Source organism: Artibeus jamaicensis, unplaced genomic scaffold (assembly GCF_021234435.1).
Source record: "Artibeus jamaicensis isolate MK-2021 breed Jamaican fruit bat unplaced genomic scaffold, CSHL_Jam_final contig_490, whole genome shotgun sequence".
Classification (NCBI taxonomy): domain Eukaryota; kingdom Metazoa; phylum Chordata; class Mammalia; order Chiroptera; family Phyllostomidae; genus Artibeus; species Artibeus jamaicensis.
In genome coordinates this window covers 19,754,083-19,772,464 of record NW_026521861.1, presented here as the reverse complement: position 1 = coordinate 19,772,464, position 18,382 = coordinate 19,754,083, and the positions used below count along the sequence as shown (strand labels likewise).

General features: G+C 53.9%; 1 protein-coding gene across 2 annotated transcripts in view; it reads right to left on the bottom strand.

Moving 5' to 3' along the window:
* The window catches only part of DOCK1 (dedicator of cytokinesis 1), a 364,555-nt gene that overhangs the window by 307,674 nt on the left and 38,499 nt on the right, over positions 1 to 18,382 (bottom strand). For both annotated transcript variants that reach the window (XM_053668427.1, XM_053668428.1), the window contains exons 2-6: positions 18,020 to 18,103; positions 12,728 to 12,768; positions 10,554 to 10,609; positions 5,831 to 5,927; positions 3,390 to 3,538 (exon numbers count right to left, since the gene is read on the bottom strand). In XM_053668427.1, the coding sequence (XP_053524402.1) occupies positions 3,390 to 3,538; positions 5,831 to 5,927; positions 10,554 to 10,609; positions 12,728 to 12,768; positions 18,020 to 18,103 (427 nt within the window). The remainder of the gene's footprint in view (positions 1 to 3,389; positions 3,539 to 5,830; positions 5,928 to 10,553; positions 10,610 to 12,727; positions 12,769 to 18,019; positions 18,104 to 18,382) is intronic.

Genomic DNA, 18,382 nt, shown 5'->3' with positions numbered 1-18,382 from the left:
CCAAACCAAGGAAGGGCCTTGAATTTTCTAACACAACTTCAGTCCCAGCAACCGAGCAGAGGAAAACATCACAGAAAGTTGGGGTCACCCACAAATATTTAGGGGACATAATTCTCTGCAAGGTCACTTTCTTTAACTGAAAACACAATCCCTTGGAATTAAAAAAAAAAGTAACAGAAGCCCCCCCCACCACAGTGCCTTTGTCCTGCGATGAGAAACTTCACTGATCTGTGAATTCGAGTGAAGTGCATGTTACTAATCACCACGCGGTCACTGTGACTAGTGTGCTGTGCACACTCTGGCAGGTCCTGTTTTCAGTGAAGATGTTCCATGGTGCCTCAACGCCAAGCCTAGGCAGGTTTACCCACAATAACGTTACGCAGCTTTCTGGCCAGATGGTTAAACACAGCAGCCAGCTGAAAACGTGGGCAGCGTCTGGCCCATAAAGCTAACCCACCTCCACCTGGAAATGTTTGTTGGCAACATTGTCTCCATCTTCCTTAATCCAACGAAACAGGTGATTTTTAGCGTAATTGTTATTCAAGGAAAAACGAGGGCAATTACATGAAGAACGGAAGCCAAGAGCTGGGCGACAGTAGTGGCGTGTCTGGTGCTCTTTCCACCCAGACAGGAGGTCTGAACCCTGGGTGCTGTGCGCCCCGCCTTGGGGGTTTTCTGCCTGCTGGTAACATGTCTACAGAAGCAGAATGTTTTGATTTTTTTAACCCCACAACCCAGGAAAGTCTGTCTAAAGAGAGACAAATGTCAGTCAGAGAGGGCCTTCGGGAGGCAATGACCGAGAGGAACACTGACTCGGCAGCAGAGACCCCATCTGGACACTCCGAAGGTCACCCCAGTGCTGGACAGGAGTAGGATGCGTGAGGGGCTCAGTCCGAGTGTTAGGCTGGCCCACTGCACCGTTTGGAAGGCAACCACAAAAACCTCCTTTTTTCCCTTGAATATCTATTAAGCACATTCACTGAGGGTGAGACAGACCAATGGGACCTGTGAGCAACATGAGAGTGAACAGGCTTTTAAGCAAATAATCAGAGGCCTCTCGCCCTGCGTGAAAACAGCCTGCAATGATTGCAGGGTGCCTCCAGAGGCACAGAAAGGCATTATAAAGGAAAAAAAAGACCTTTAGACTCTCATTAACTGTCTTTGCAACATGTTTCCCAAATATTACTGCTTATCCCAGCCCTGAACTGAATACGCCCCTGGGCAGTTAGTGCTGCTATGGGCGGGGTCATCTTAGTGTGGGTGGAGCCCATGCTAATGAGGGTGGGGAGGGGATCCAACCTGGTGTGGGAGGAGCTACAAAGCACCTGGCTTAGGACCAGCCAGAAGGTCCTGGCCAATACTGCTGTCCACGCAGCACCAGCATCCGGAGGAGCAGAGTCCCAGGCCACGGGCCCGTGGGCTGTCAACAGCCTGCCACGTACTCAGACACGGAGTCAGAGAAACATCTACAAGAGCCCAGAGCCTGGATCCTGAGCCAGAACCCTCTCAAGGCAGAAGAACCCAGGCTCTTTCCAGAATGCCACAGGTGACAACACGGGAAGGGGCCTGTCCAGGGGCCTGTCTTCCTCATGCCAAAACCCTTCCTCCTGCCGTCCTGTGCCCAGAGGCGCTGAACCCTGAGGGAGCCTCCGCTGTGTGGACGCATCTCAGCCTCGCAGGACAGCCTAAGGCCACGAGAGGCCAAGTCACGGGACAGCCCTGGTGAGCAAAGGAGGGTGGAAATGCCCAAGAAGGCATATGCAAAACTGGACGTGGACTATGTATGTGCATTTTCCTAGAGCAACGGCCTCGGCTTTCATCGAAATGACTTTCCTCAACTGTCCCCCAGAAACCATTTTACACTCCAACTCGCAATGCTGTGTTTTTTTCCTTTGTGTTATTTTTCCTGAAGGAACTAGAAAGCCGTGCGGAGCACTGGTCTGCAGAGAAATTACAGCACACACTCCAGTTCCTTGGGCGAAACGCTGTCTCACTAAGGACCGTGTCTCCTATCAAAGTAGAAAATGATGACTGCAAACCTTTCCTTTCTTCACCAGGGTTGTTCCAGAGCATAATGTGCTTGGGTGGCGTCCTGCGGCCAAATTAAACAGGTGGCTTCTGAACCCAAGTTCAAAATACAGTACTCTCACAGAAAATGAAATCCGAGCCCCCAAAGTTTGGTGCCATTGGGCAGCAGGTCGTGAAGGAGGTTTTCTTGCTGTGGCCCTATCAAATATGCTCTCCCCAGAGCCTGCGGATTTCCAGGAAAACTAACAAAAGCCTTCTCCTGCAGCCTTTCTAGTCCAAAGACTAGGTGGATGGAACAAATAACGCGGCTTGCAGACACCTTTCACCCCCGAAAGGACGAATTACCAGAACACAAAAGGACGCTCCAACTCTGATGTTACAGGAAAGTTCTTAGGCATACCGTGAATGATGAGGGGCGGACTGTCCCCGTCTCTGAGTGTTATGTACTAACGTGTAAACTCAGGGGCTGGGCGAAACCCAATGCCCCCAATCTGCTGCCTAATCATAGGGCAACTCTGTCTTTGAAGCCTGAGACTTCCAGCCAGCGTCCCAGGCAGTGGAAGTCAGGTTTGTAGGAAGCAGGTCCCTGGAGTCTACATTTTATAAGACTTCCAAGTAAGGATGACACAGACCAGCATTTGGGACCCGTGTGACCAGATCACATGTAAGGCTTCCTGCAGCTCAGACCGACCACAGGGTCCTTCTGCAGTCCGTGACCCCGTGGAGTCAGGGGTAGCAGCTCAACTCCTTTCCGGATCGGACATCACAAGCTCCCGGCGGGGAGAACCTGCAGCTCAGTGTGGAAGGGAGCGCACCACACCGAGGGTGCTCCAGCGCGGCTGCACGGAGGCTGGCCGCGGTGGGAACTCGTGCCCATCCTCCTTCCGTTGTTTACCAGAGAAGGGCAGTGGGCTCTACTGCCATTTGCTGAATCTGATATCGCCACACCAGTGACACATTTAAAGGGAACCTCCGGTGTCCCTTTCAACTCTGAGCAGCTGGGAACCCACAGAAAGAAATCTGCGCTTATTACTGCACAACGTACTCCCATGCCTGGCCTCCAGGTCAAACACTGCTCAGAAAGACCACTCCCTGTTGGGGGCGTCATCGTGGGAGGGACAGGCTGGCCTAACCCCAGGCTTTTGAAGACAAGAACAGGTTTCTATTACGACTCAGAAAACTCCTGGTTCTCAGGATGCGACAGAAAACCCCTCATCCTTTTCAAAATGAAAACCGTGCTGCCACTTGGGTGTTGGAAGTGTGGTTTTATGATGAAATATGACGTTAGTCTCCTCAAGGCCTGCGCCGATGTTATTATACGGAGGAGTTTAAGCATGAAATCATCTCTCAAATGAACAAACCTGTTTCCATAATCGATCTTGGCAGTGACCTTCTTCTTCAGCTCCTTGAGCTCGTCCTGCGGCAGGGTCCCGGACAAAATCTGCGACCGCCACTCAATGAGGTCGTAGATCATGCGCCGCACGCTCTGGAACATCTCCCTGTTGCCAAGCTGTGCGAGGGGAGAGAAGCCCTTTCAGCGCTCGGGGTATAAAACAGGATCCTGGACTTTGCTTTTCACATACACTCGCTTCACAGGACAGAACGCAACTCACGTCCAATTACAAGTGCTATGGAATTCGGTTCCTACCAGACACCGAAAGACGCCAAGTGTGACCCTTAATATTGCCCTCGGTGCTCTGGACTGTGGACCGCTGCATCCAGGGGCCGACCGGAGCAGGGTCCGGACTGAGAGTCTCAAAGCGAGTCCGCTGGAGTGAGCGGCCCCAGGGGGGCAGCCACGAACTCTCCTTCGGAATCAGTCGGAGCGTAAACGCCTTGCCTACCCAGCCTTCAGGACCCCTGTACGCACGAGGGAGCCGACCCCGAGGCCTCGCTGCCCCCTGCCCTAGAGAGGGCGTGGCAGCAGACCCCTGGCACACGGTGGGTCACAGAGCACAGGTGGACAGGCTTCTACAAGAAGCCAAATCTGAATCTCCAAGCTCTGGGTGTGTTGATGCTGAAAGGAAAATGCAGGTAAGACACAAAATTCACACTTCTTACCACTGCCCACCTATCTCAAGGGCACTGATGGCAGAAAGACAAGCACCAATTTTGCAAGTGCGAGAGGACAAGTTGTCGAGGAAACTAGGAGGAATCCAGAGAAAAAACGGCCCAGCGGTTCTCTCCGTGCAAAGAAATCTCGGTGAGAACTGAGCAGGTAAAATTCTGAACACACGGTCCCTACAGAAAATTGACATGTGCTCATTAAAATGGGGTCTCCTCTGGGTAGCTGAACCTCACACCGCACTGTGTGTCGTGTTTGGCCTTTTTCTGGGAATGGGCACGATTCCCCACCACCCCGTGTCATGTGACACCCTAACAGACTATTTCACATGCCACGGACGCTTCTTCATGGTATTATCCTCATTTTTAATTTATTACATGAAACCTAAGTGGTCAAAATCAATGCCTTATTGAAACATTATTTCCCCCTTACTAATTCTCCTTGCCCATTTTCTAAAGCCTTATCAAACATCTAAAACCCTTCACAGTTTGCTAACTTGTCCACAACGACACAGTGGAGCAAAACCGAAATGATAACAAAAACCGTCCATAAAAATATCCTAAGCATTTCCCTTTGGCTTTGCAGGGGGCCAACAGTGCAGGTCTGCAAAGAGCAAAGTCACGTTTTTAAGGAGGAGACCGAGGGGGTCGGCAGGGACGGCCACGTCAGGGCTGTACACCGGAGACCGTGTCCGCTAACGTATTAGCACCAACTCCTGTTTGTTTTGCTGCCGTATTTTTTGTTTAAAAATTGCTAAGTCAAACACGAAACACCGACTACAAAATTGCTCAGATTTACACAAAGCATTCATAGCTAACTTTACGCTTTTAGGTTTTTGAGAACATTTGATGAACAATTACTGCAACTGCCTATTACTGTGCATTTATAGGAAACCACTGTATGATTAGGAACAGCGAGCGGCCCCCGAGAGCAGCTGCGGGGCTTCAGGAAGTTTTCCGTGTTCGGAGAAGCCGAGCGGCTGGCTGGCACAGGCCGGCTTTTGCATGGACCACATTAGCATATGAGAAGAAATCAACCGTTGGAATAGAAATGCGGGCTAACAAAAGGGAACCTTCCGCAAATATGAGTTTATGCGCAAGGACAGGCACTGAGGGAACAGGACAAGGGAGAGGTCACGGCCACCACCCCCCTGAAGGAATGAGACTTCCTCTCCACGCAGCAAAGACGAGCACCTGCACACAAGTCCCCCCAACCCCCGCCTCCGACAAGCACGCTTCATTCACTCTAGAAGGCTGTGTGGTTTCTATCAAAGGACAGGGGGCCGCACCTCCGGCCAGGCAATGGCCAAAATAAGTACACAACAGAGATCGTCTTCTACCGAACCCAGAAATAAGCACCTACTTCAGTTTAAAAGCAGATTTTTGCTTTCGAGATCAAAATATAAACTTTGAGGGCAGACCCAGGCTTATTGCCTAATCCCGTCTCTGAAACCAAAGTGTTCCCTTTAGACACAAGGAAGGAAAGACCCATGACCCTGCCCTTTACAGCCACTTCATTGCTGTGAGGGCGGTCACACCCCAACACAGAGGTGGTCAAAGGGCCCACGACCCCCCGAGGGTGAGCAGAACACACGCCGTGTTGCTTTGCCCTTTCTGAGTATCGCTGGCCCAGGTCTGCTTCTGGGGCTCTCAGGGAGAGCAGAGCACCCCCTGGGACAGCAAAGGCCCAGAAAAACCACCGCGAGTGTTTCTGCCCCCATTTGCGCCCCGTTCTCACCACGTAGAGCTGCCTCCAGATGGCGGACCACTCGCGCAGCGTCGTGGTGACCTCCTGAATGAGCGGCAGGTCGCCCGGGATGACCGTTTCATGTTGCCTGGGAGGAGGGAGGGAGGGAGGGCAGCTAAGTCCAGGGCTTCATGAACCTGTGCGACGTGAACCCTGCAAACCCCACACCTGGGCCGCAGAGTGAAGCACTTCAGCAGATGGAGAGAAAACACACCAGGCAGACTGTACCCACACCTAGGCCTGCGTCTCTAGAGCCACAGGTGGTATCTGTTCCAAGCCTGAGAATGTCTGTCCCTTGTCCTCTGTGTAAGCTGTCCACCTCCGACGCCCAGCCACAACGAAGGAGGCAAATAACAGCCAATTAGAAGTCTCCAGAACACCAAGGTCTGGGCAGTGGCAACTCCCTCCCGACACGCACACGCATCTCTCCTACACACGCCATAAATTATAACCAATCTGCACGGCATTAACATGCAGGCTTGGGGGAAGAGGCTTTCTGCATTTCTGTCATGCGTAAAACTCATTAGACGATAATGCTGAAGCGGTTACTCGTGACAGGCTCTGAGCGAAGTCGCTGCTTTCAAATGTCCGTTGGTGCCCATCTGATCCCAAACCCCGACCCTCCTCCTCCTCCTCCTTCGTCTCTGCCCCAGCAGGTTAACCCCTGACTCAGCCTCCACTCCCTGGCCAGGTGTGCACTGTCTCTCAGCAAATCTACCCGTTGTCTGGCTGTGCTCAGGGCCCTGCACAGGACTCCCAATCCCAGGGGCTGCAGGAGACACTGAATTTGTGGCTTGTGATGTGAGCCCACCAGCCCCGTGTCCTGAACAGATGAGACCCACCAGGCGGGAGGAGGTCCCCCCCCACCCGCACACCCTGACCTGTGCAGGGCCCCAACATCAGCTGAGCACCAGGATTCAGGCCTGGAGGGAGAAACAGCGGAGTCCTGAGACAAAGCCCGTCTGCGGAGTGGTCTGGTCACAGGCCCTGTGGGAGCAGGAGGAACCCAGGGCCTGAGGGAGGGGTGCGTCCGAGAGCACCCCCCGCAAAATGGCGCTTAGGAATTAACCCTGGCTGGGACGTCTTTGGCACCCGAGACAACGCGTGACTATTGAAATGGCCCTGCCTGGTCTGAGTCCGCATTTCCCAGCAGGGCTGCTGATGAAACTGTGGCTCATGACACCCTGCAGGGCCCGTCGTGAAGTCTCCAGGGGCTTTCTCCCCACTCATGGGGTGACTACAGTCATCAGCATGGGGGGCGGGAGGGTTCTCACAGATCCTGAGTCCCACGCTGAGTGCAGTGGGCTCTTCCCACCGGCTCTTCGGACTCAGGCCGGTTCTCAGCACACGAGGGGCCCTCCCTGCGAGCCGTGTCCTGTTCTCAGGCCCGTGGCCTTCTCCCTCTCTCCCTCCTGGTCAGCCTGATCTGTCCCTTGGCCCAAGGGGTCAGCTGGCTCTATCGTATCTAACCTGCTGTGCCGTGTTCTCTTTGTAACCACCTGGTTACCTGTGGGGGCCAGCAATACACAGAGCCAGCAACACTGCCACGCAGGGCTACGCCCTCTTCCAACCATGCTGTCTGACAAGGTCCGGGCATGGAGGATTCAAGTTCAAGGAATTCATCTCCCCGGAAGAGAACGTGGCATCCAAAATGGGTTATCAATTGGCTGTTTTATTTTAATTATTTTACTCTTGCTACTGAGTATAGACATTGAACTGTACTTACTTGTTCCTGTGAAAATCACCAAAGAGGAGGGAACAGTTCAGGGGAAAACATTAGTATTCCCCAGGAAACTGCCTGAAAGGATGGAAAAATCTGCAGATTCCCCTCTCCCTTATACAGGGGTGTATGACAGCCAGGGCGATATAATTGTTAACCATAAGGGAAAACATGTCAAGTTGTATAAATTACCCTGGTCTAAGCAACTTAAGGTGATCAGGACCGCCACAGTATACCAGAAATAAGAAAAACAAGTTAGTTACATGTTTGTTTGGGTAATCGAAAGGTGGTGGAATTGTTAGACATTTATATTTCAGGTTCATTGATTTGCATAATTCCAATGAAGTCGTACAAAATAATTTCTTGACCAGAGAACAAAGTTCCCTCTAATGAAATAGTCCCTGAATGTTTAGAAGTTGTTGAAGTAACAGCCCCTCCTTTACCTTTAGTAAGAATATATATCAATTGGACAGGCAAAGAAATTAAAAAAGGGCTGGTTAACTATTACAAACTAAACACATAGAAACAGTTACTAGAGAGTCAGTTTACAGTACACAGAGAAACATTTTAGACAGAAAAGGATAGACAGCTAAGTTAGACATCACAAAGGCCTTATAATAAATCTCCTATTACCTCTACTCAATCTAGCGTATCCTTTTGCCCCATGACAAATTCTGAGAAACTTTAATATACAATTAAGACATTCAAACTCTGTACATACAGCGACTTCTAATTGTCTGATTAATGGCTCTCCTGGTCAAAATAATCTTTGTTTATTATAACCGAATCTATGGGAACTTTCATATTTTTCCTGGTTACCTTTGTATTGATTTTTTCTGCTTAACTGATCATGCTATCCACCTGCAAATGTTAGTCACTACCTAAAATGAAAATAAAAAACCTGCTAGTACTTACAACAAACGGAACAGAGCTTCACCTGCCTTCAAACTGTGTAGTTGCCTGATTTCCTCGCCCACGCCTACCCTCACCTGTGGGACCCCTTGACCCGCTGCAGCCAGACTGCGGCAACGCAGGGCCTTAGGCGAGACCGAGGGGAAGGACGTCTGCCAGGAAGAACGTCGTGGGACGTCATGCTCGGCCCACGGCGGTGACTCATGCTAGTTACCTGGCTCTGCGTGATGGAGCTAGACCTCAGGGGACAGTGGGGGCTGGAGGTCCTCATCTAAGTGTCCCCTACAGAGTGGGCACAGCTGACGTTCTGGGAACCACAGAGGCCGTCTCAAGGGCAGGGGCAACAGAGAAGGACCAAGGAGGGCAGGCTGGGAGCAGTGGGCCCCGGGGCCGAGAGGGGCAGCGACAGACACGGAAAGAAAGCGTCACACAGACAAGGAGCTTCAGTGACGGGGAGCCCAAGTGCCCGACTGTGCGGGAAGGCTCCAGAAGACGAGGACGAGGACCGAGGCGACACCTCAAGTCCGGAAACTGGGCTGCACTGGTGACCGTGTCAGCACAGGGGAGGGGACGAGTGGGAACCGCCATGTTGCTGGGGGAAGGGGAGGAAAGAGGTGGTGACAGTCATCAGTTAATGATCTGAGACGTCTGAGAGCCGAGAAGGCCAGTGTACGGAGCACAGAGGAACCACGCAGGAGACACAGGATGCTGACTTTGACCCTGGAGAGCAAGGAGGCAGGCGGGGTGGGGCACAAGCGCGGCCCCACTGGAAAGAAGGGAGGACAGGAAGGCGGAGAGAGGGAAGGGGAGGAAGGCGGGAGGCTCTGGGCCGGGAAGGAGAAGACGGGCAGGAGGCTCTGGGCCGGGGGTGCGCAGCAGGGGGACAGGGCCAGGCAGACATGCTGGGGGGCTCGGCCCGGGCTTCTGCACGGTTGCCAAGCTGTTCACGTCCCCCGAGCTCCATCCGTTGCTCCCGCTGGGATCTGACACCAGACCAGGAACGGGGACAAAGTGTCTCAGTCTGTGTGTGCCTGTCCGTCTGCCTGGCAGGGTGGGACTCAACTTACTGAGAACTGAAGGGTCTCCTGCTCACTTCCTATCAGGCATCACCTGCTTTCCACACACTCCCTCGTCATCATCGCAGTGCTCTTTAAAAAAACTGGTCACCTACGGGCAGACGCCCACAGTGACGCTGACAGAGATCGAGGTCACCCCACCGAGAGTGTCCCTTCTCCAGTCATTCCCAGGGCAGGTGGCGGCTCCAAAACGGCCCTTTTCATCTTCTCCTGGGTACAACGTTGCACACGGAACGTTTTGTCTTCGGAAAAAGCGCCAGGCAGCAGGCCGTCCCACGGACGCCTCCCCATCACGCTCTCCGTGGGAAGGAGGGATCGTGGGTCTCCGGACCAGCAGCCGCTCCCCTGCACACGTGAGAGGTGCCTTGCTCAGAAAGGCAACTTTGCACTCAGCCAGAGAGATGTCATCATGCTGTGATCATGTGACCAGTGACGTTATGACGTACATACTTAACTGAGTGTGAAGCTGTGGCTGAGATAAACAAGGACCCCGTTCGCACCTGGCTCCTCACTTGCTGCTCTTGCCTAGTGGGTCCCTGCTCTGCAAATGTCCTTTTAATCACCTTATCCATCACTTCTAGGACTGCGAAGAAACATGCATCCCAACCGGACAAGATGTAGTTTGCATGGCCCAACGGAACACCTGCTCTTCACACTAAACTACTGCAAAGTCTTCCAGAAAAGGGTTCCGAGCAGGGGAGCGGGGAACGGAGGGTGATGTGCAGCCTCTGCCGCCTGGGGAGGCTCCCGGAGCATGCACGGGGCCCTGGGACGTTTCCAGAAACTGATGCCAGGCTCAGGACAAGGGCTGCAGGTGAGCTGACCCAAGGCTCTGCAGAGGCTCAGACCCAGGCTGAACACAGCCCTGAATCCCCGCGTCTCTCCCAAGTTCCGGCCACACGCGGGCCCGTCCCACCCACTCTCCACCCCCAGTGCAGCCCTGCCCTTGGAAGGGTTGCAAGGCCACACACCACACTCTTCCTTGAAATATGAAGACCAGACTCACCCTTTTCCTTCAACTATGGCTTCTTTCAGATGAATATATGAAGCAGGAAATATGCCCTGCAGGGAGGAAACAAAAACAGTTTTTATGATCAATATGAACAGTACCTGTCAATCAATCAGCTGCCCCCAAAGGGGCGGGAGGGGTGACTGGATCTGTGTTCGTTCTACAAGGCGTCTGCTAAGTCCCGCATGCAAACGAACAAAGAAAACAAATATTAAAATGCCAACTCCATAAGCTTTTGTTCCCGAGAGGCTGCTGGCATCGTGGGAAAGAAGAGAAGTTGTTTGCGAAGAAAAAAGCCCCAGAGGCCTCTCCTGCACCTTCTCCACGGGCCACGCCCCGTTTTCACTGGCGACCTGGACACGGGATGATCAGGGGCCACTGGCGCCTGCACTCACCGCAGACGATGGTCTCTGACAGCCCCCAACCTCGAAATGCTCAGATCGTTACCGAACTCACCAGTTCGCACTACTGACCACCATGGGCTCAGTGGCCACTTACCTGACCCCCACCCACAGCTTCCGCAACAGTCTGCGAACCGAGGGCCTGTCTGATAAATACAGGAATGGGTGCATGTCGCCCAATCTGCACCACTCCGGGGGAGCACCCCGGTTTCCCGTGCCGCGCACACAGGCCTGACTGCACGGAGCCCAGACAGTCCCCTCGGGGACGCCCGGGGCTGGGCGCCGCCCACGTCCAGCCAGGAGCTTCACCAGGCGTGCTGGTCCTGCTCTCTGACAAGACGAAGCTGTCCCTTCCCGGGGGGAGGCAGAGCCGAGCGAACATCAGGGAGGCACAGGCCAGCCAGCCGGGTGTGGCTTCCTGTGTGCGACTCAGGGTGCACAGCCGAAACCCCCTCGGCAGCACGGTGGCTCTGACACACCTGCTGTGGGAACAGGCGCCTCCGCCTGGGCTTCCCCAGCATCTGGTCCCCACACATTTGCACAGGCCACCCCGGAAACCACACCACGTGTCATGCTGGGGAAGGACTCAGGCACCTCCCACCTGACCTGCCGGCCTACGGGACAGTGGCTGGGTTTCACAGGAGACACAGCACAGAGGAGGCAGGAGTGGGGCAGCAAGACGGAGGAAGAGCAACAAAGACGGCAGCTCAAGGCCTGACCCAAGGTCTTCGTTAATGAAGGTCGAACGTGGGGCCGCAGCTGCAGGACAGCACTCTTAGTTATAAAAGGGGCCGTCAAGTGGGCCACAGCTTCCCTGGGTGAACTCTGTCCCACCCTGCAGCTGGCTCAAAACTGACCTCGACCAAACCGCATGGCCCCAGGCCACTGGATACAGAGACTCGCCGCCCAGTCTGGGGCTGGTGGGGCGGGTGGGGCATCCCCCTGAGCCTCGGACTTCAGAAGCCTTAATTACAGGCTCAGGACCCCAGCGGGGGGTGGGGCCCAGCCCAACCAGGAGGTAATGAGAGGCACAGCTGGGAAACAGGAGTAACATGAACCGTCCGTCAGGCACTGTGAGATGCTAAACATGGAGAGGGGGCGTATGCAGCCTCACCACAGTGCAGAACGGATATCACTTCTAGACCATAAAGTGAAACCGAAGGGCCATCATAAGGTTGCTGCAGCTCAGAAGGGAAAAGCCACAGCAGAAAGGCGCCCGGGAGCATCCGCCGCAACGAGCGAGGTGTAATCGTGGGTCCTGGCCTGCGAAGGGCCCGGGAGAGCGCAGCCCTTTCTCCTGCAAGCCGGCATAGGGACATAAAACAGTCACAAGCAAGAGGGAAGGCGTGTGCGTAAGCTCGCAAATCTGTAAATTCATCCTCAAGGAGAGCATACAATTGAAAAGCACGACCAGACTTCTGGTTTTGTTTTTCGTTCTGCGCAGTCGCTGCACCTGTGGTTCACCTGCACATCCCGCGCTTTAGTGGGTGCAAACGCGCCCCAGGAAAAGAGGGGGTTCCACCCTCTCCGTGCACAGCCCGGGGGCCGTTCACCCCCAGAAACACAGCTGCAACCGCTGTGTCCACACGTCGTTCCAAAGAAAGCAATTCAGGGCAGTCCACGCTTCAGCCCGTATGTGGTTGAAATTCAGAGAAAGAGATAAGGAAAGTGCGAGGCACAAACGAGATAGAATTGATTTCCTCTCATGGGGTGATTTATGAAGAGACATGCGCTGGGTTTAATAAAAAAAAATAAAAAAAAAAGACTTACCTTCTTAGACTTTTTCCTTAAGGTGTAGCCTCGGTACCACCCTGAACAAACACAAAGTGGGCGGTTAGTACAAGGAGACATCGGGGGTCCTAACAGCACCTTCCATGTGACCCTAGGGGGTCACTTTGTCACCAGGAATCAATGCTCCTAACACTTCAGCATGTACTGGGGGGGCGGGGTCTTGCACTGGTCACCTCAAGGCTGTACCTGGGGCCTGAACAGCGGCCTGGGCAGACAGACTCTAGCTCCTTCACTCCATCTGCTGCACGTGGCTGCGAAGCCGTCACTTTACAGTTAAGAAGCACAAGTCTGGGAGGAGGAATGTCCTTTGCCCACTTGTCCCCGAGCTGGCTCCTGAGAATGCATCCTCCTATCCCTACCTCTGACGTGGACTGGGGTCACTGCCAAGTGCAAACACCAGCATCCTCAGACCATCCAGGGCTGCCCCGTAACAAAAACCCTACTGAGAGCCAACGTCCCCCATCTTCGGAGCAGAGGAGCCCTGCCCCAGAGCAGCCCTGCCTCACAAAGTCCTGCTGTGGGACAGGAAGCGGTGGCCCAGGACCACAGGCCCACCCACGGCCTTGGGGTCTGGCTCAGACTCAAGTCCCCACTCTGTCCCCAGGGGGAGGGAGAAAGGAGCAAGGGCGGAGGACCGACTGCTCTGGCCGCTGGCAGGAACCCCACGCTAGAGGGAAGGGTCCCTGAAGCGATGGACGGGCCAAACCTGACCACACCCCGGCCCCCGCTCAGGCTGAGGGCAGAGACAGCCCCTGAAAACAGACACGGGTCCACTGCCGTCACAGCCTCCCGGCAACGCCACCACAGTGTGACATCTGCGAACGTTCCCTCATCCCAAACCCTGGGAAGTCACTTTGGGACGCACCCCTCGGAGACATGCACCAAGGCTCAGATGCGTCCCAGCTTGGCCCGTAGGAGCAGGAGGCCAGGCCAGAGGACCACTGCAAGCACCTGCCACGTGCCAGCCAGCACGATCCCACCGAGCCGGCAGACACCGTGTCTTCGCAGGGCACCTGAAAGTCAGCCTCAGAAACCAGGGCGTCTGAACCAGCTCGGGAACGAGCCTGGGCAAACCCGGCAGCAAGCCAGGACCCTCTGAAGAAATAATCGTTTTCAGAACCCGGGGTGGGGACCCCAGACAGGGACGGGGTTCCCGAGAGTAAGGTCCTCCGGGATGGTCGTGCAAACAGATGTGCCAGGTGCATCCGGCACGGGGCGCACAGATGCCCGGGCGCCTTCCCAAGGACTCGTCGTGGAGATGGCGAGACGACCGCCTGAATCCACTGCACTTTCCCGACGAGGGCAACACGGAGACGGCCCTCGGGCACGGCAGGGGTACACAGTCCGGGTTTCGGCCACACAGCTGGACGGTTCACTCCCGGAGCTGCGCTGTCCGTGCCAGCGGCCCCTCCCCGCCCGTCCCAAATCAGTGCCCTCCAGGGAGGTATGTGCAGACAGGGACAAGAGCGGGGGTCAGTACGCTCGGGGACTCAAAGCCCCGTTTACTCAACGCACAGGGCTGTCCGCTCTCCTGCCGTGGTAGCGTCTTTTCTGCACTGTCAGTATCGATATGCCCTTTCTTGTCTAAGCCTGACAAGGGATTAGTGTCCTAGACTATATAAGGAAATACTGCAAAGTGACAAAAAAGGAGAGAAATCAAGTAAAACACAAGCAGTGTTTATAAATGGCATAGAAGAGAAAACCTGAAAGTCTTACACACACATGTATTCAGAGATACTCACACTTCCTAAAAGCCAGAGAAATCAACATTTAAACCCCAAGGATCGGCCCTGGCCGGGTGGCTCAGTAGGTTGGAGCGTAGTCCAGTGCAACCAAGGGCCTCAGTCGGGTGCCTGCAGGAGGCCACTGATCAATGTTTCTCGCTCTCTCTCCCCTCCGCCTGATCCTGTCTCTAAAATCAGTGAAACATATCCTCGGGTGAGGATTAAAACAACTAAAATATTGGGAAATAAAATGAAAAGCACAATGATGAGAGAGAGCAGCAGAGACTGGGACACAGTAGGATGTGAGTCACCCCAGGCACTGTGGGTGGAAGTGGAGACCGTGGCAACGTGTGTGGGAGCAGCCGTCCCCACTGATCCAAAGTTTATATCCTGATACCCCGTGACCAACAACCCCCTCCTGGAAATGCATCCCAAAGCCCCGCGCACCCCGCCCCAGCACAGCAGGACAGACACGGGGCCCATGGCTGTGTGATCCAGCGGGGGCGGGAGGAGAAGGCATGGGAGTGCCCGCAGTGGGGGGCCGTCAGTGAGACATGGGGGTGCCCACAAAGCAGAGAGCGCCAGGGGCGGGCCATCCAGAGACAGCAGGGTTTGGAGTATAGCACAGAGGAGCGAATCGGAAGCAGCCGTGACAGCATTCACATTCGTGAGAAACAAACACAAAACCCTCTTCGAACACAGCAGCGGGGCTTCCAGGAGAAGGGGAGGGCAGAGCAGCGAGCTCTGGACTATCCTTCCTTTCACTTGTGCTGGCCCAGGGCAGTTTCTCTCCTAGTGGCCTTCCTAAGCAGAAGGACAAACCGATAGGTTGCCTCCCCAAGACTGAACGCGTTATTCCTTCGACCAACTGAGCCCACACTCTGTGTGCCCGACGCCGCCCTGGATGGGACTGCCCTGCAAGGCTCACACTCAGAGACTCCCCACGACAAGCAGGAGGCAAACCACGAACCTGGCTGTAGGGCAGAGACTGCGGTTTAATCAAAACAATGATGTTCGAATCCACGCGCAGGACCTGTGCTCTCTGCCTCCCGCACAGCAACCAGCCCCTGCAGAGGCCAGGTGCACCGGGGCCACCGAGGATCTCCTCATAAATATCTGGGGGCCTGGGTCGGCCGGACCGTGGACCCTGAAAAGGCAGGGCACGCCCTCAGAGGCACCTCACGCTCCTGGACCCGGCGACCAAGCCTTCTGTAGCCTCTGACAGAGAAACTAACCATCCCGGGAGGGCGGGTTTGCTTCTGAATCTTACTGTAAGGGGTGAGCCCCTAGAAATCTTATATTCTCCGGTGCAGTCTCCATCACATCCTGACAAGGATCACACAGAAAAAGGAAATCAAATTTGACAGACAGAAATAAACTGCCATAGAGGAAAAGTGGGAGAGGGTAGGAACAGAGAGGAAAGAAGAAAGTGCCAAACTCTAATACAGTATGAGATTTAGTTTTTCTTCTTTTTTATTTTATTTTTATTCATTATGCTATTATGGTTGCCCCAAGTTTCCTTTCCCCTTTTGCCCCCCTCCGCCCATCACCCCTCACTCCCTCTGGTGATCCCCCCTTTTGTCCATGTCCATCAATCCGTGAAGCTGAAATAGAACAGAAGCAGAAAGACTAGAAAAACTATTATTCCATTTATATTTGATGGTAATTAAATCACTAAGTCTCCCAAAGCGCAAACTATTCCCCCAGACCTATTTCTCTGACCTGGTTCTGATTCAAACCAAAAAACAGTTTCCAAATAAGTAGATTTCATTTGTCATCAAAGTCTTTGCAAATTTAAATAAAATTGGGAAGACCGACTAGCCCACCACATCCAGGCTCACTGAAGGGTCCTTTCTCAGGACGCCGGCCAAAAAGTCAAGTGTCTGCTCTCTGGGTTTCTCCTTGAAGGTTAAATGCATGATAGAGAGGTCACTACCCATTCGAGGGTCCCACAGCTTTGACAAGGACATTCTTCTTCGACAGTGAAGGACAGAGAAGGACAAGAAGTGGCAGGCCATACACACCCAGGCCACACAGGAAATGTTATCCATTCAGAAATGATGTCAGTGCTCAGCGTCTATTAACCGGGGTTCCGGGGTCGGCTGACCCAGGGGCAGAAATAAAGAAGATGAAGGAGCATTTTCCCCTTCGGGTCCGAAGACTGTCTGAGATGAGAGGTTTGATCCTTGACCTCCACTTAATGTCTCTCTGTTTCCTCTCAGCCACTGGCAAGATATAGTGTGTAGAGCGGATGAGGCCACCGGCCGGTCCTCAGTAGAACTGTGGACAGGCATAAGGCACCCGCCACCCTCCCCATTCGCTCCAGGCCGGGCTCCCTAGGACCTGTGAAAGCCTTTTTCTATTTCCAATAGAACTTTTGCAGGGTAAAGGCTGCTCGTGGAATGGAATTCCAAGTCAGCGTGGGTCCCGTGGAGAAACGAGGGACAGGAACGTGGGTTATGTGACCAGGTCGGCACCTGTCACTGGAGTCTGGGAGGACCCGGGGCCGGTCGGAGCTGGCCTCCAGCAGGAAGGCAGGGCGAGGCTTCTGCGCGTGCTGAGTGGATTTCAGGGACCGAGTCTGAGGTTCGGCGCGGGGCCGGTGACGGGGCGCCTGCGGGTCCTCTCCACCCCTCCTCCCACTTGGAAGGGTTTGGCTAAACCCAATCTAAAAGCAATTTGGTTGCTGTAATCATCGGTTTTAATTGCTTCCTTTTATTCCTAGGCTATATAGGAGCCATCCCTTCAAGCAGGAGGTCAAGCCACCAAACACTAAAACTCCACCGTACAGAAACTCCTGGAAGGGAGGAGAATAAAGCCCAAGGCTGTCACTGCGCCTCCTCTGGGCGGCGACCACCGGAGCCAGCACCACAGGGTGGCCCGGTCGCACAGTCTGCGAGACGGCGGCTGGCCGGGCACCGAGGACCCCGGGAAGCCACTGTGTACTTTGCTGGGTAACTGTAACAACGGCTTCCCTGTAGCACGTCCCCCAGGGCGGGGACCGATGCTGTTCCCTCCTAGGAAAATGGGGCCACAGATCGAAAACAGAAAAGGAAGTAAGAACTGACACTTTCGGACACTCCAAGAATGTATGTTATTAACAAACAGAAGTGAGAGGTGAAAGGTCTCACCATTCCCACCACCCACCTCAAAACAGTGACTTCTACTGGAATATCTTAAACGCACTTTCAAATTTTTTCCCAAGGAATCAGTTATTAACAGTCAGGATTTGCATACACTTGCAAAAAAAGGAACCAATGAGGTTTTTTTAAATGAAAACAGCTTCTCCAACAGAAAGTCTTAGAGGCTAAGAAAATGAATTTTGGGGGTGAAGAAGTTCATCTTAATAAAGCCTTCGTTAAATAACGGATAGCTTCCCTCCTGTCCTCACGGGAAAGGGCCTCCATCAGGCAGGAGACCCATCCCAGGAGAAGGGCACATGCGTGGACCTGCTCTCTTAACCACGGAATGCTTTGCCCACTGGGCACGGAAAGGCGTGCTCACTGCCCAAAACGACAGGAGAAGAGACACCGGAAAGTATACGCACCTTCGTATGTTTCCAGGATGTGCACGGTGTCCCCGATCTGTAAGGAGAGCTCGTCCACGCCGCGGGCGTCGTAGTTGTAAAAAGCTGCGAAGGAGAGAAGGTGGTGAGCGGAGGTCAGTGGAGGCAGAGGGCCCGATGCTGCTGGTTCCGGGCTGTTTCCAATGTTAAAATGCATTGTCTCTGCCCGGACCACTTTCTCTGACGCTCACGAAAGCGGCCTTTTCTTTCGAGAGACAAATACAAAGCATCGCCATTTAAATAGAAGACGTTTATAGCGACTCATGAGACCAGACAACCGAAAATGATTTTTTTACTGTGGTAAAGGACATGTGATGTGTAATCTGCCTCCGAACCGTTTTTAAA